The sequence below is a fragment of the Phocoena sinus genome, chromosome 11 (assembly GCF_008692025.1).
Source record: "Phocoena sinus isolate mPhoSin1 chromosome 11, mPhoSin1.pri, whole genome shotgun sequence".
In the NCBI taxonomy this organism is placed as follows: Eukaryota; Metazoa; Chordata; class Mammalia; order Artiodactyla; family Phocoenidae; genus Phocoena; species Phocoena sinus.
Window position 1 is genome coordinate 3,829,825 of NC_045773.1, and position 17,093 is coordinate 3,846,917.

Consider the following 17,093-nt stretch of genomic DNA (forward strand, 5'->3'; position numbering starts at 1 on the left):
CCTGGAAATCACTTCAGCAGAAATGGAGGGGCTTGCAACAGTAGGAAGAAGTACAAAGACAATGGATACCCCTTCTTTGTCTGTACCTGTGGGATCAGAGGAAGCAATCATTGATTGGAGCACAGATCCCCAGTATTTGGAGGACAAGGGCCCTTTTTGCCCACCCTGGCTCCCACAAGCTGTGTGCAAGCTGCTTCTGGAACATGTGCACAGGTGCCTGTTATAGGGTAGATGTGGGGAATGGGTAGCTGCTGCTACTGTGCTAGGAGCTGGAGTTGACCAAAAGTAACTGCAATTTATGGTCCAAGGCTTCCCCTGGAAATTGCAAGCCTCCAGTAGACTCCTGAGTTCCAAAATAGTTACATCAGACAGATTCTACCAGTGCAATTGTGGTCTAGGTAGGTAAAGAGATTCCTGGTGCTTCCTACTCCACCATCTTCCCAGAATTCTCTCTCTTGAGTTAATTGTTTTCCATATAGTAGGAGAGAGGGGTCCAGTTTCATTCTTCTATGTTGTGTCCAGTTGTTCCATTACCATTTGTTGAAAACACTGTTCTTTCCCCATTGATTTGGCACGCCACTTTTGTCAAAAATCATCTGACCACATATGGGAGGGTTTATTTCTGGGCTCTTTGTTCTGTTTTGTTGGTCATTGTGTCTGTTTTTATGCCATTGCCAACAGTTTTGATTACTGTAGCTTTATAATAAGTTTTGAAGCCAGGAAGTGTGAGTGCTCCACCTTTGTTCTTTTTCAAGATTGTTTGGCTCTTCTGGGTCCCTTTCATTTCCATGAGTTTTAGGATGAGCTTGTCAATTTATGCAATGTAGACAGCTAGAATTTTGATAGCAACTATATTAAATCTGTTGATCAATTTGTGTAATATTGTCATCTTAACAATATTAAATCTTCTGATCCATGAACACAGATGTCATCTAGGTCTTCTTTAATTTCTTTCAACAGTGTTTTGTAGTTTTCAGTATACAAATACTACACTTTTGTTAAATTTCTTCCTAACTATTGTCTTGTGTTTGATGCTATGGTCAGTGGGATTGTTCCTTTAATTTTATTTTCTGATTGCTCTTTGCTAACTTATAGAAAGATAACTTATTTTTATATGTTGGTCTTGTATTCTGCAACCTTGAAACTCATTTACTAGCGCTGATAGTTTTTCTGTGGATTCTTTCAGATTTTCTGTGTACAAGATCGTATCATCTGCAAAAAGAGATAGTTTTCCTTCTTTCCAAATCTGGCTTTTTCTTTCCTAATTGCCCTGTCTAGAACTTCCAGTACAGTGTCAAGTAGACATGGTGAAAGCAGACATCTTTTTCTTGTTCCTGATCTTAGGAGAAAGCTTTCAGTCTTCCATCACTAAGTATTATGTTAGCTGTATTTTATAGATACTCGTTATCAGATTGATGGAATATCAGTACTTCTATTCTTTTTTTAAATATTTGCTTTATTTTATTTTTGGTTGCATTGGGTCTTTGCTACTGCAAGCAGGCTTTCTCTAGTTGCAGTGAGCAGGGGCTACTCTTCGTTGCCGTGCACAGGCTTCTCATTTCAGTGGCTCCTCTTGTTGCAGAGCACGGGCTCTAGGCACGCGGGCTTCAGTAGTTGTGGTGCGCAGGCTCAGTAGTTGTGGTGCACAGGCTTAGTTGCTCCTCAGCATGTGGGATCTTCCCAGACCAGGGCTCGAACCCCTGTCCCCTGCATTGGCAGGCGAATTCTTAACTACTGCGCCACCAGGGAAGCCCAGTACTTCTTATTTTCGTGAGTGTTTTTATCATGAAAGAGTGTTGAATTTTGTCAAATGCTTCCTCTGTACATTGAGATGATCATTTGGCTTTCGTCCTCTGTTCTTGGGTGTGTTATATTGTTTGATTCATATGCTTAACCAACCTTGCATTCCTGGGATAAATCCCACTTAGTCATAGTGTATGATTCTTTATATGCTTCTGGATTCATTTTGCTAGGGTTTTGTTGCAGATTGTTGCATCTATATTCATAAGGAATATTGATCTGTAGTTTTCTTGTGATGTCTGTCTGGTTTTGGTATCAGGTGATCCTGGCCTCATAGAATGAATTGGGAAGTGTTGCGTCCTCCTCCTCCTCTTCTTCTCCTTCTTTTTCCTTTTTTTGTTTTTTGTTTTTTTTTGAAGTTTGAAAAGCATTGGTTCATGATATACTTTTATTCAAGGAAAAATAATATCTGCTCACTTCAGGTGCCCAAGTGACCATTCAGAACCTTGAACCTTGACTTTAGTGGGTATTGACCTTGTGTTATTGATGAGCTTTTTCCGATTTTATCCCAGTGAGGATGGGAGGTTGCCAGACTCTTTCACAAGTATTAATCCCAGTAGTTTCCAGTGTAATTCTGGTTGTTTGCCATCCTCAACAGTATTGTGAGAGCCTGTCTTCTGGAACCTGTCATCTTAAAGGAGTGCTTTATAGCTGGCCTTAGAGACAGTGAAAAAAATTCAAAGATGATCTCTAAGAAGTTATTTTGGTAGCTTTTTATTTTATTGATGCTGTGCAGAGCAGACCTGAAAATACCTTTCATTTTTTCTTGCATTTTCAACATTAGAAACAGCTATTGTAGCTGTTTCTTAGGATCATTCTGTGGAAATATCTCATTGATTCCTTTGTCATCGAAAACTATACAATTTTATCACTCATAGCCACAGTGAAAGCAAGAGGCATGGTCCTCAAACCACCACTGGGCATCTTTCTAAGCCCCCTTGTGATGCAGCCCTCTTCTCACCCACAGGTACCACGTACACAGACTTCTCGGCCGGAATCTCCAGGGATGACCAGCCCCTCCCCGCGCATCCAGATAATCTCCACTGATTCTGCGGTAGCCTCACCTCAGCGCATTCAGGTACCTGCACCAGTCCCACTTGGTTCCAGCCACCTGCCTGAGGGCAGACCTGCCTTCCCTGAATCGTTTCTGAAAACAAACCTGCCTAAGGGTTTCACTAAGGAGCTGTGCTTCTTAGGTATCAAGTGTAGTACAATCTCACTTATTTTTTAAAAAATAAAAGAAGAAAGATTTTACATTTACTAAGCTGACTTACTTTCAATCTAAAAGTCTGAACTGTCACTTCAAACTATTGGAATGAAGTACCATTTATTACTTATGTGCTTCAAAATTGAGAGGTAGTATGTCTTAGTCGTTAAGAGTGTGGACCTCCACTTGAAGTCAAGTCCAGTGCCCCATTTTATAGCTTTTCTAATGTCTCACTTTTTTCATTTAGAAAATGTACATAATAGTAGTACTTATCTCATAAGGTTATTAGGAAGAATCAGTGAATATTGCTTGTAAAATGCTTGAAACGGTGCTTGGCACATAATAACATTCGGTATGTACTAATTATCTATAATAACTATTATTGCTAGTATTATTGTTACTGTTGACTAATTGATGATATTCACTTATGGGAGGTTTAGTCTTCCCAGGGCTCTGAACCTGCCTCTTTCCCACTGAACAAAGAGAAGGTACACGTATCATGATCAACAAGCAAGAAGTAGGGAAAATTATTGATGACACACATACATTAAAGATTCATATACACTACCAAACGTAAAATAGATAGCTAGTGGGAAGCAGCCGCATAGCACAGGGAGATCAGCTCGGTGCTTTGTGACCACCTAGAGGGGTGGGATAGGGAGGGTGGGAGGGAGGGAGACGCAAGAGGGAAGAGATTTGGGAACATTTGTATATGTATAACTGGTTCACTTTGTTATAAAGCAGAAACTAACACACCATTGTAAAACAATTATACTCCAATAAAGATGTAAAAAAAAAAGAAGAGATTCATAGTTATCTCAAAAGGCCAAACCAAAACACATGCACGGAAATGAACGGCAGAAAAAACTCTAGTTATGTAACGTAAGTTTGAGAGAATAGCAGGTGGACAGGTATTTGAGTGAATAAGTAAAGGATTGCTTTCATTTACAGTTTCTTTATTTTAAAACTCGGTATTAAGTGAGTAGTATGCTGTAATAAGTAGATGACTTCCATAGTGTTCACCCATTCTTAAAAGTGATTTTATGGATTATTATAAACTAAGCATAGAAGAGTTCTAATAAGTAAAGTGAAATGAGTTGTTAAAAATTATATTTCCATCATGTCTGTATTACATAATATTTTATCATAAATACCAAAGTTCATACACTTCTTTTCTTCACACCAAGTAGGAAACACATATCTGAGTGTCTAGAAATTCAGAAGTAATTGGTCCAACGTTAATGAGATTTTACTATTCCTCAGAATTAGAAACTTTATATAGCTAAGTTATTTTTTTCTCTTTTGCTTTGTTCTTATTTGCTGATTGTGACTTGAAAATGAGTCCTTTATAGTTTTATGTAGCAGGTGTTAGGATCCTGCCTACATAACTCTCCCAACTCTAACTAACTAGGAACTAACTTTGTACATTTAACCATGGATGTTATATTGTGGTTTCACAACCATCTGAGGGCAGATGAGAACATAGAAAGTTCTTCCAGAAAACTCCATCGGTAGCTAGTTTGTGTTTCAAGAGAGGGTATACAGCTCCCTGTATTGGTATAAGAAGGATCTTTCTGTTTTCCCGAGGGGTATTCAGGCATCCCATTCCATACAGTGGGGCTGTTCCCATGCCCTGGTGCTTGGCCCATGGTTCCACCACTGTCCTGGCTAGAATGCAGTAAGATTCTTGAGCAGCAGTCTTGTAGAATAGATCTTTGGCGTTGAGCTTTCGGTTTCTCTAGGGAAGATAACCCATTAGCATGAGTTTTATGTAAAGTAAGTATAGTTGAAAATCTTTTCATTGTGCACTGTCAATAAAATTAGACATACCTTGGGACTTCCCTGGCGGTCCAATGGTTAAGACTCCATGCTTCCACTGCAGGGGACACGAGTTCGATCCTTGGTTGGGGAACTAAGATCCCACATGCTGTGCTGTGGGGCAAAAAAAAAAAAAAAGGGACCTACCGGGCTTCCCTGGTGGCGCAGTGGTTGAGAGTCCGCCTGCCGATGCAGGGGACACGGGTTCGTGCCCCGGTCTGGGAGGATCCCACATGCCGCGGAGCGGCTGGGCCCGTGAGCCATGGCCGCTGAGCCTGCGCGTCCGGAGCCTGTGCTCCGCAACGGAAGAGGCCACAACATTGAGAGGCCCGCGTAACGCAAAAAAAAAAAAAAAAAAAAAGGGACCTACCTCGGTGCAACAGAACTGACTGTTTTTCAAGGTTTGGTTTTTTTGAAGGAAAGTTATAGGTCATAGGTTGGTTTCTGGGTTCTTGATGTTGGTGCTATGGCTTTGATGAAGTTTTCATTTCTAGTCCTGACTTCAGTAATGGATCTCTGATCCCCTGAAGTCTAGGGGAAAGAATACATTTTCTGATATTGTAATGAATAACAATGCTTTGAACTCAAATAGTGGCTTGTGTGATAAGGTTGGGAGGGAAAGATTATTCAGTAAGGATGGCAAGCTATGCAACATTTAGGAGCTTTGGCTCTGAATGGAACAGATTTTAGGGTCAAATCTTGCTTCCACTCCGCACTGTGACCCTGGGAAACGTTTCTGTAACATCTATAATTGTAAAGTGACAGCAGTAATAGTACCTGTTTTATAGGACTGTAAAAGGATAAGAGATACTGCCTATAAAGCTGTAGGAAGTAGATGTCAATAAATGTTAGCATCTGTGTTATACAATTTTTTAATGTTTTATTTTCATATAAGTTCAAACTTAAGGAAAATAATACATATAAACCCTGTGTCCCCTTTACATGGATTCACCAGTTGTTTGCTGTAACATTCTGGATGTATGTATAATGTGTTTTTTCTGAATCATTTGAGAATAAAGTGGAGACATCATGCCTCTTTGCCCTGGATACTTCAGCATGTATTTTCTCTTACATAATTACAATGCAGTTATCAAAATCAGTAAATTTAATATTGAAACGTGCCATTATCTAGTCCATAGTCCATATTCTAAAATTTCATCAGTTTTCCCAGTTAAATCCTTCATAACTATTTTTCCCATTCCAGGATTTATTTTTGTTTTTAATAATGATAGCAAAAATTAAGGTGTCAGTCAACACAAGCCCAACATATCTAGTTGTGCAGACCAACAGAGGGCTGATCTGATGATGGACTTGTGTTCATCAGTATGTCATCCTAATGGCTGCAAAAGGGCTTTTGGGGCCAAGTGCGAAGGGTGGTGGTCCTCAGAGCAAGAGAGGTAGCCTTGTGACTGGGGTTGAGAGCTGTTGTTTTTGGGGGTACAGAGGTCTAGGGCAGAAGCTATGGGAGGAAGGAGATGGAGATAAGAAAAGCTGTAGGAGAACACCTGCTTGTCTGAAAATGAAGCTTAGTCAGAGCCATGCCATCACAAAATCTAGCTTCTCAGTAAATTTCATGGGTTTTCATCATATGTAGTCTTTTTAGGCCAGTGGTTTTCAAACTGTGTTCTTTACTGTTTCCCAGATTACACAAACATTACGTTCAAATTTCATTTTTTAGTCCAGCTTTCAAAGCAATTAAAGTAGATTAAAAGAAAAATACACTTGAACATGTCATATACCAAATTTGACATGCTGGAGGTCACTGGTGCGCGCTCACTTGTAATCTGTGTTCATTCTTTTGGGGGCAGATCTTGGCTTAAACCTTCTTTTGCCATCTCCGTGGATTTTAAGGTTTTCCAGAGCTATTCCTCCACACTCCCCATTTCACATTTATGTTTTCAGGAGAGCATAATTATACTCATTGTTTGACTGAAAGAAATGTTTAAATTTGAGCTTATAAAATACATTTATATAATACAGTGCTTTTTTATCTACTTTATTTTCTGAGGTTTCACATGTTACTAGAAAAGACTTCTGCTGTTTATATGTTTTTTAAAAGTTTGAAATCCTTACTACATTCCCCAGGGGACTGCATCTTGGGCTCTTGTAGCATCCTCCTTCCCTAGGTCTCTCTTCCACCAGCTCTTTATTTCTGCACATCCTTATTGAGCAGCCAGTACCTGTTCTCTGTCCTTTCTCCATCTGCAACCATCTGATATTTCCTTTCTGGTCTGATATTCTAGTGGCCCCTCTCAGGTACTCGTAGGAGTTGTCTGTTTCTATGTGCTGACTGGGTAGTAGTTGCACACTGTAACAAAGTCACACCATACAGAGTAAAAGACGAGTCTCCCTCCCTCCCTCTTCGTGGAGTCACTCACGTCTCTCCCAAGAAAAGCCACTGTTACCATATTGCATATTCATTCTTTCAGAGATGGGCTATGCATCTACACCTGCAAGCATACATGTAAACAATACAGCATATTTTTACACTCCTGTCGACATTCTGCCCACACTGCTCTGGACTTCACTCTCTTTTGGAGGTATTTCCCTGTGGTACAAATAAGCTGCCTCTTTCTCTTGAGTGGCGGTTTGATATCCCATTTTTTGGATGCTGCAATAAATAACCTTTTACCTGCTTAATTTAAGACATGTGAGAGTATTTCTGTAGGATCAGTTCCTCAAAGTAGGATTGCTGGAAGGGTGTGTCATGTGTAGTTTGTTTATTTTGTTTGTTTGTTTAAGAAGGAATGTTATCTTTTATTTATTTAGTTAGATTTGACTGCATTGGGTCTTCTTTGCTGCACGGGCTCCCCTCTAGCTGCAGCGAGCAGGGGCCACTCTTCACCGCAGTGTGCGGGCCTCTCATCGCAGTGGCCTGTTGTTGTGGAGCATGGGCTCTAAGCGCGCCGGCTCAGTAGTTGTGGCTCACGGGCTGTAGAGCGCAGGCTCGGTAGTTGTGACGCACGGGCTCAGCTGCTCCGTGGCATGTGGGATCTTCCCAGAAGAGGGATCAAACCCATGTCCCTTGCATTGGCATGTGGACTCAGAACCACTGCGCCACCAGGGAAGTCCCTTATGTGTAGTTTTGACAGTAGTTGCCAGACTGCCTTCCAAAGAGGTTCCACCAACTTATACTCCCACCAGCCTGGTATGAGAGTGCCCGTTTCCTTACACACTCAGCTATATATTTTGATATATATATGTGTGTTTGATACATATATTTGTGGCCCAGAATGTGGTCTGTCTTAGTGAATGTTCCATGCAAGCTTGAGAAGAATGTATATTCTGCTGTTGCTAGATGGATGAGTTTACACGTCAGCTATATCAAGGGGGTTGCTGGTGCTCCTCAGGTCAACTATATCCTTATTGATTTTCTGCCTGCTTGATCTGTCAGTTGCTGACAGAGGAGTGATGATAACTCCAACTATAATGGTTGATTACTCTATTTCTTTTCGGCAGTCCTATCACGTCTTTTTTTTTTCAATTTTATTTATTTATTTATGGCTGGGTCTTCTTTGCTGCGCACAGGCTTTCTCTTGTTGCGGTGAGCGGGGGCTACTCTTCGTTGCCGTGTGCAGGCTTCTCATTGTGGTGGCTTCTCCTGTTGCAGAGCACAGGCTCTAGGCGCACAGGCTTCAGTAGTTGTGGTGCGCAGGCTCAGTAGTTGCGGTGCACGGGCTTAGTTGCTCTGTGGCATGTGGGATCTTCCTGAACCAGGGCTCAAACCTGTGTCCCCTGCATTGGCAGGCAGGTTCTTAACCACTGCGCCACCAGGGAATCCCCTTAAAGGTCTTTTGGGCATTCACTTGGAAGTGATGATGTGCTGGGACTCGTGTCCAGCCTGTGGCTCTCTGGTCTTGCATTCACTGGGCCCTCAGCCTGCAACCCACTCTGTCACAGCTCTGCACGGCTTCCTCTCTTGCCTCATTTGGGTCTTTGTCCACCGTCATTCCCTCAGAGAGGTCTTTGCTCTTGAAGCTGCCCGCCTACCTCCTTCCCCATGTCGTGTTCTGTCCATTACCCTGCTTTTTTGTTTCCTCTATGTTTCCTTCCTGCCTCTTCATGTCAGGGTGCACAGTCTGTCTTTCCTCTAGCAGGCGAGCTCCCCGCCGTGTTCACACTTCCATCTCTAGTACCGAGAATAGTGCTGGTCACCTAGTGGGTGCCCAGTAAACACGTGTTAAGTAATTGACTCTTTCCTTGCTTGTGTCATTTTCTTTTGAACCTACCAGCATCGTTGGATTTTCCGTATTGGACTGTTGGCAAAGCTGTAGGACTCTGTGTGAGTTTGCTGTCTGAACCTTGGGATGCCATGACCCAAAGCAGTTCTATCAAGAGGTGGCGCAGATTCCAGATATGTTGTCCGTAAATGTGCCGTAGGGAGCTGGGGTACAACCAGAGACACAGTATGTCTCCCCTTCCCAAGGCCCAGCGCACGCACCGCAAGAGTCCTGTCTGCAGTGAGGGCCTGCTGGGGGTTCTCAGGGAAAAGGTGGCCCCATGCTCCAAGTTGGGCACTTGGCCTGGAAGAGAGACAGGAACGGGCTAGAACAGCTTCAAAGAACTTCACGAGCAGGAATAAGAGAAGTCGCTCTAACGTAGCAGCTGTCTTAATTGTGACTGATGCACTTAGGCAGGGATGCAGGGAAAAGGTGAGCTATGGCAGTGGGGCTCATGACTGGTGGCCGTTCCTGGAGAAATGAGGCTCAGGGCTTCTCCGGAGTCAGCGCCCACTGCCTCCAGGGCTTCCACAGTCTTTTATTCACATCTTCTCTCCATGTGCCAGGCCCTGTGCTGGCCCTGGGGATGCAGCCCTGAAACAGGTGTTATCTCTATGCTTAGAGACCTCAGAGTCAAGAGGTGGGAGAAGTTGGATGTGTGTCAGCAAGGGACTCCCTGCATTCTGTCACTGCAAGGCAGCATTATTATTTTTTTTTTAAGGCAGAATTATTTATAGGACCTTCCCTTCAGAAATAGCCCTTTAAAACAGCCATTCTCAGGTTTTGGGGTTTCAAAAAGTTAGGGTAGGGAATTCCCTGGCGGTCCAGTGGTTAGGGCTCCACGCTTCCACTGCAGCGGGCCTGGATTCGGTCCCTGGTCAGGGTACTAAGATCCCGCATGCTGTGCAGCACGGCCCAAAAACAAAAAAAGTTAGGGTTGCCCACATTTCTTATTATGCCTAGGGCAAGAATTTTTTTTCCTTTTTTTGTTCAGTTAAACCTATCATCTACTATTTATTACTGTCTTCATTTCATAACAGAAAGGGCCTTTCTTTGTCCAGGTTTATTGAACTGTAATTGACATGCAGCACTAAGTTTCAGGTATAGAACATAATAACTTGATTTACATATATTGTGAAATGATTGCCACAAGTTTAGTTAACATTCACCATCTCATATACATGTAGAAAAAAGAAAAAGGAAAAAAGTGTTTTTTTCCTTGTGATGAGATCTCTGAGGATTTACTCTCCGGACACCTTCAAGTTGACCACCTTCATACAGTTTCCCTTCCCTCCACTTCCAAAGGGCATTTTAATTCTAAAAGTAGGAGGGATGATATCATCCTAGAATAAAATTAGCTGTATGAAAACCAGTTTCTGAAAAGCTCCCTGTTGTTTTCTCTTTCCCATTTCACCGGCACTGGTGAAACTGTCCTGGACCAGCACTGACTCCGGGCCGGCGTTGGCAGCCACTGCACGTGCTCCGTGAGAGCAGCCTCCGTGTTGTGTCTTGTAGATCGTGACAGACCAGCAGACAGGACAGAAGATCCAGATAGTCACCGCAGTGGACGCCTCCGGATCCCCCAAGCAGCAGTTCATCCTGACCAGCCCAGATGGAGCTGGAACTGGGAAGGTGATCCTGGCTTCCCCGGAGACCTCCAGTGCCAAGCAGCTCATATTCACCACCTCGGACAACCTCGTCCCTGGCAGGATCCAAGTAAGACCTGTTGACAGGTGTTTGTTTCAGCACTTCTGCTACTGCACTTGTTCTTGACTCTTACCTCTACCGTGGAGGCCAAATCCATCTCTAGTGGGTCCTTTGGGGACCTGCAAACATGGTGGGTTGCTGCCTCGGCTAAAGTAAAAATCCAGCAAATGAGTGGCGAGGCCCAGAAGGCAGCCGCTGCAGTGCTCAGATGGATGGAATTTGAGCCGGCAAATCAGCGGTCCCACAGGAGACTCACCTGAGCAGTTGGCGTGAGCCACTGGAGAATGGTTCTCAACCAAGGCCATGTGGTGGCAGCCCTTGGCCTGTGATGCTTTTGGGGCACCACCAAGGGCTGACCACAGTCAGATGAGGACCGATTTGTTCTAACTCTTACCTCGGACTGGCCCAGCTCTTTATTCTGATCTTGTTCCTGTGAACTGCTGCCTGTGGGCCCCTCCGTTCTGCCCTGGTTCTCCCCCCTCTGGCAGGCGGGATGGCGTTGGGGCAGGTACAGGAAAGAGGAGAGCAAGGGCTGGAAGAAGAGCAGGGTTATTGGGAAGCATTGAACTTCCAAGTCCCAACACTCAGAGAAGCAGGGACTCAAGGCCAGTGTCCCATGGTGGCCAAGCATGGAGCATGTTTAGTCCAGGTCAGGGTGCAATCCATGGTCTTGTTTGGTTCTGGTTTTTAAGTTTTTTAAAAATTTGTGGTAACATATAAAATTTACTTTCTTAATAGTTTTTAGGTGTCCAGTTCAGGGGCATTAAGGACATGCACACTGTTGTGTAGCCGTCACCACCACCCATCCCCAGAACTCTTCATCTTCCCAAACTGAAACTGTCCCCACTGAACAACTCCCATTCCCCACCCCTCAGCCCCTGGCTACCACTATTCCACTTCCTATGGGTCTGACTACTCTAGGGACCTCACATAAGTCAAATCCTGTAATATTTGCCCTTTTGTGACTGGCTAATTTCACTGAGCACAATGTCCTCAAGGTTCATCTGTGTTTTGTCTTATGTGTCAGAATTTCCTTCATTTTAAAGGCTGAATAATATTCCAATGTATGTATAGACCACGCTTGGTTTTTCCATTCATCTGTCAGTGGATACTTGGGTTGCTTCTACCTTTACTGTGAATAATGCTGCTAAGAATCCATGTGTTTTGCAGGGAGATTTCTACCATGGAGAAAATTCAGGAAGGAAAGGGTTTTTTTCCTTCCGCTGGAGCTGGGTTCAGAACACCAATATGTTCAGCTTCCAGAGCTGTACTTTTGAGACACCTCATAATGCCATTAGTAAATACTTCCTAGTGTACATTCTGATCATCTGGAATCAGAGTTCCTCCCTGCTTGCTTCGACTCCTTGTTTTTGAAAGGATGGCTGGTGATTCTCTTGCATGTCTTATAAGAGGTCATTGCACATAATGATGTCTGTATATATTCTCACTGTACATAAATCATTTTAAGGCTTATTGTTAGTACATGATTTAATAACAGCTATTTTTCACTTTTTCATGTTGAAACCAGTTACATTACTCTTCAGATGAGCAGCACTGTGGGTCACCTAGAAAGTCACCTACAAATGAAGAATAGCAGGTTTCAGAGGCCACCTATCCTAGTCCCTCCACTGCCAGCTGCCTCACGAGAGAGCTAGTTATTTAGTCAGTAAAGCTTAATTACTTTTCTGCCAAGTAAACCTCTCTGTGTACTTTCAAGCTGTTTCATGAGAATAGAGAAGCAACCAAAACGACCTTGAGTATCTTCATGGTGGAGCATCCGTCTGTGAGTCCCCACACGGCCCCTAGTCCTAGGTGGTTGAGGTGGCCAGATAGGAGGGTAGGTCCCTGAAAACCAGTGTCCGACCCTGGACAAGCCCACCGCCACCCACCACCGCTCAAGGGGCTTGGTCCAGATGAGCGGCCACGCCATTCCTGGTGGCAGATTTAGTTGTCACATGACATTTTCCCAGTTCTGCCCAGAGTTCTTAGAAACCCGAGATTAGGACTTCACAGTTCAACATGACTTTGCTTAGGGCTCTGGTTTTTCATCAGCACTCTGCTTATTTCCTGATTCTTCTTAGATCGTCACGGACTCTGCTTCTGTGGAGCGTCTTCTGGGGAAGGCCGACGTCCAGCGGCCCCAGGTGGTAGAGTACTGTGTGGTGTGTGGCGACAAAGCCTCAGGTGAGTAACCAAAGGCCATGCTGGGTGCACATCAGGGGCCAACATCATGCACCAACTGGGGCGGGGGAGGGTTGTAGGTTTCAAAACATGAACTCCACTCTTCTTATTGGGGTGGTGATGTAAATAAGCAAATCAGTTTGTCAGATTATAAGAATCAAAAGCAAAAATCAAGAAATTATTTCTGTGATTTGTAAATGTTGGTCGGGTGTCAATTATTTTTGTACTAGTAAGAAAGAAATTGGGACTTCCCTGGTGGTCCAGTAGTTAAGACTCCGCACTTCCACTGCAGGGGGTGAGGGTTCAATCCCTGGTCGGGGAACCAAGATCCCACATGCCACGCACCCGCCCCCCCCCCCCCCAAAAAAGAGCAATCATTTCATTAGTCTGGTTAATATCTGCTCAGTTCTTTGCTGTTTCACAAGATGTGTTTGTTGTCTCTCCCTCCCTCGTCCTAACTGTAGCTGCCTCTGTCATGCCCCCACTATAACCCAATGTGATAAACAGGAGGGGGCATGTGATTCTGGCTGGAGTCCCAGGGTCAGGAAAGGCCTGAAGTCACATTGGTGACCTTGATGGTTGAGTGTATGCTGTCAGGTAAAGCAGAAGGGTGTTCCAGCTGGCGGGACCAGGGCCTGGAGAGTTTAGTGTTCCAGCTGGCGGGACCAGGGCCTGGAGAGTTTAACATCCATACCCACCATGTCTCTGGGGAAGCACTCCTGGGCTTCCATGGTTAGGAGGTGGGTACAAGGAGACTAAAGAAGATGTCTGGCCCCAAAGCTCAGACTTCAGCCTGCTAACACTGGGAGCCATAGAGGGTAAGTGATGCTAGGGACACTGACCTGAGTTCTGAGATGACCACTTGGTTCTGCTTTATTCTGTGGTCACTACATTCGTAGGAACTTTGGATACTTTGTGGTCCTGGTTTTAAAAAAAAGAGAAAAAGTGCTGAGCCAAGCCTCTTAAGAGGAAGACAACCCCAGGCAAGCACCAGCTGAAGGCCGGAAGCTCCAGTCCCGCCCGCTGATGCCTCAGGTGCTGTGCTCTCGCCCCTTCTCTGAAGCCCTCATCTGCCCCAGTAGGCAGGGGCCAGTGCTGCCTCTGTCCTCATCACCCTTTTGTTCAGATCTCTGGGCACTGGATGTGTTCTTTTCTAGTTGCTTCCTTACAGGCCTGTCTTCCCCTCCAGAATGTGCTCTTTTTTTTTAGAGCAGGAACCGTGTCTGACCCCTTCATCTCTATATCCCCATCTTGTTGCTCAGCAAGGAGAGACATTCTGCAGACTTTCGAACAAGCGAATGAAGCAAGAGCGTAGCAGAGGCCACAGAATCTGCTTGGCTTTCCCTTCTGCGCGTAAAGCTCATGACAGGCTTGCAGTGCCGTTGCCTCCAGATATTAGAGATCACTCTAAGGTCTAGAGAGCCCAAGGAAATCCACTGCAAGCAAGGAAGAATGATGTCCACAGAGTCATTTCAGCATGACTCTTCTTAAGGCACACAATTGAGACCCTCTAAGTGTAGAGTTGGAGAACGGCTCCACGCGCCAAAGCTTAGGGCTTAGGGCCATGGGTTGCTCTGCAGCCGCCGTCCACAGTGACCCTGTGAACCCTGACCCTTCAGAGTAGTTATGACCCTGGGTTACATGAGACCAAACCAGGAGAGCATACACGAGGATGGTCCCAGCTGGGAATGTGAGAAAGGGTAAACTCACGTGCAGCTCTTTTTAATGTGGGAGGGAATTAGAACTTAGAGACCCCCAAAGTAAACAAGCTTAGAAAAAAGAACTGGCGGCCTTCCTTTGGCCTGGGCTCACACAGTCACGCCCCCCACCCCGGGTCAGTCTGGGGCCCAGGACGTGACGCACACAGAGGGAGTAAATGCAGGATGAGACTCTTTGGGCTAACAAACACAAGCTTGTGTTTGCTCTTTGACACTCTTGACGGGACAGGGGAGCTGAGGGCCTTCACCAGGCAGGTCTGCAGAGCTGGGCCCGGTGAGTACAATGGATGGTGCAGCCCAGCCATCATCCGCGAGCTCCTGCTGTGCACTCGGAGCACCGAGGTCATGCCGTTTACCAGCGGCCACATAACCTGTCTGAGCTTCCGTTTGTCCATCATGACCTCACAGGGCTACCTTAAAGATGGTAGAAAAATGTGAAGGCCCTGGGTGCCATGCTTAGCACTCAGGCCTGTGGTTGGCCCATGGCTGCTGGCATCTGGCCCTGCACACCAGTCCCCGATAGACTTACCTTTCTCTTTCAGGCCGTCACTATGGGGCTGTCAGTTGTGAAGGCTGCAAAGGTTTCTTCAAAAGGAGCGTAAGGAAAAATCTGACCTACAGCTGCCGGAGCAATCAAGACTGCATCATCAATAAACACCACCGGAACCGCTGTCAGTTTTGCCGGCTGAAAAAATGCTTAGAGATGGGCATGAAGATGGAATGTGAGTAACTATTAAAATAGCACGTGAGTTAAGAAGGAGGGCGAGAGTGAGGTTTCCATGCCTGGCCTTAAAATACTCTTAACAGTATCTGCTGAGGCTTCATTTTGGTTCACCTTCACGGTCAGCTCAGTGATGCGGCACTGATACCACTAGGATTGGTTGGTTTCCACAGTGGAAACCTAGTCCAGATAATTTGGGAGGCAGCATGTGGAGTGGGATGAACGCAGGCTTTGGAGTAAAGCTGATACCACGTCAGCTCCAGCCCTGCCCCCAGGAGCCGGGAGGCCTTGGGAAGTCATGTGGCCTCTGAGCCACAGGTCCCCATCCATGAAATAGCACCCTTGCCTTCCTTACATGATGTGTCTGGGGTCCTCTTTTCTTCTGCAAAGGTCTGTTTTCTTCATTTGTTTCTGGCATGTGTTCTTGCTCTTGTACCAGATGCTGAAGGAAGAGGTCCCTGGTGTCACGTAAAATGGAGCCCCACTGACAGTTAGCAGAAGCTGTCCATCTCGAGTTGGGCATTAGGATGCTTCCTTTTCCACGTGGGGCATGGGCAGCTCTCTGTTAAGGGCCCACCTGAGGGGGTGTTTCTCCTCCTGGAGAGAGTCCTGTGAGCAGCAGGGAGTGACAGAATGATACCCACACAAACGCCACTCGGTCCTTTCTTGGCCATGGCACCCGCCATCTTGAGCTCCTTTAGATTTGACGACACTTTGGCTTTGAGCCTTTCTCTCCTTTGGCTGCGAAGTCCACTGTGGAAGTTGAGCCAGGCGTGTCTAGCACCGAGCTTATCCCGACAGCAGTGGGCTTAGTTAAGAGGACTCCTACCTCTCCCGTGAAGGATGTGGTTTTTAAACATGGGTATTTCTGTTGTGATTTAAGCTGTGCAGAGTGAACGAAAGCCCTTTGATGTGCAGCGGGAGAAACCAAGCAATTGTGCTGCTTCAACGGAGAAAATCTATATCCGGAAGGACCTGAGAAGTCCTCTGATAGCCACACCAACATTTGTGGCAGATAAAGATGGAGCAAGGTCAGTCCCTGTGTTGACAAAGGGCGACACTGTAATCAGCCTTTGGAGCTGATTAGGGGAAGCACAGATATTCCTTGGAAAGGGGGCTTATGTGGCTCCCCACCTGAGGGCCACAGCCTTGAGTCTTGTCTTGCCTTATCCCACCCTTTTTTGAGCCACTCTAGTCACACCTCTGTCCAGGCCTGAGGATGGTTGATTTAGGATGGGGTCAGAATTTCTCCTCTCCCAGGTGCTGGGATTATGTGCTGTAGTTCAGGCATCATTCTTGCAGGAAAACAGTTGTTCCATCACTCAGGAATGGGGGTTTTTTGCAGTAGAGATAAAAGGCCTAAGACCCAGGTGTGGTCTAGATGGTGCCACAAGTCATTTTATATGTTTTTTTTTTAATGTAATCTGTCAAACTTAAAGGAACAGAAAGAGGGAAACAAGAAATCCAAAATGTATCATGGCAAGCGCTAGAGTTGGGAATGCCCTGGTGATACTCTGAGATCAGGTTAGCATTACTGGCACAGCAGTGGACGTGGAAGCCTGGGGGGATGTGCGGTCTGTGTCATCCTGTCTCAGGCTGCAGACCTGGCTCTGCACATCTCATTGTAGAGAGAAGGGGGTTGGTGAGTCACTCTGTGGCTGAGTCTAGTTAGCTTTTCTATTGCTCAGCCTTGCAGATGTAGACGGGACAGGTAAACGCAG

The 17,093-nt window shown here is 45.3% G+C and overlaps 1 protein-coding gene across 2 annotated transcripts in view; it reads left to right on the top strand.

Annotated features, from left to right (window-relative positions):
* Positions 1-17,093, top strand: part of NR2C2 (nuclear receptor subfamily 2 group C member 2) — a 77,867-nt gene that overhangs the window by 48,359 nt on the left and 12,415 nt on the right. For both annotated transcript variants that reach the window (XM_032649799.1, XM_032649800.1), the window contains 5 exons: positions 2,768-2,878; positions 10,561-10,761; positions 12,834-12,936; positions 15,194-15,373; positions 16,256-16,403. In XM_032649799.1, coding sequence (XP_032505690.1) covers positions 2,768-2,878; positions 10,561-10,761; positions 12,834-12,936; positions 15,194-15,373; positions 16,256-16,403 — 743 coding nt within the window. The remainder of the gene's footprint in view (positions 1-2,767; positions 2,879-10,560; positions 10,762-12,833; positions 12,937-15,193; positions 15,374-16,255; positions 16,404-17,093) is intronic.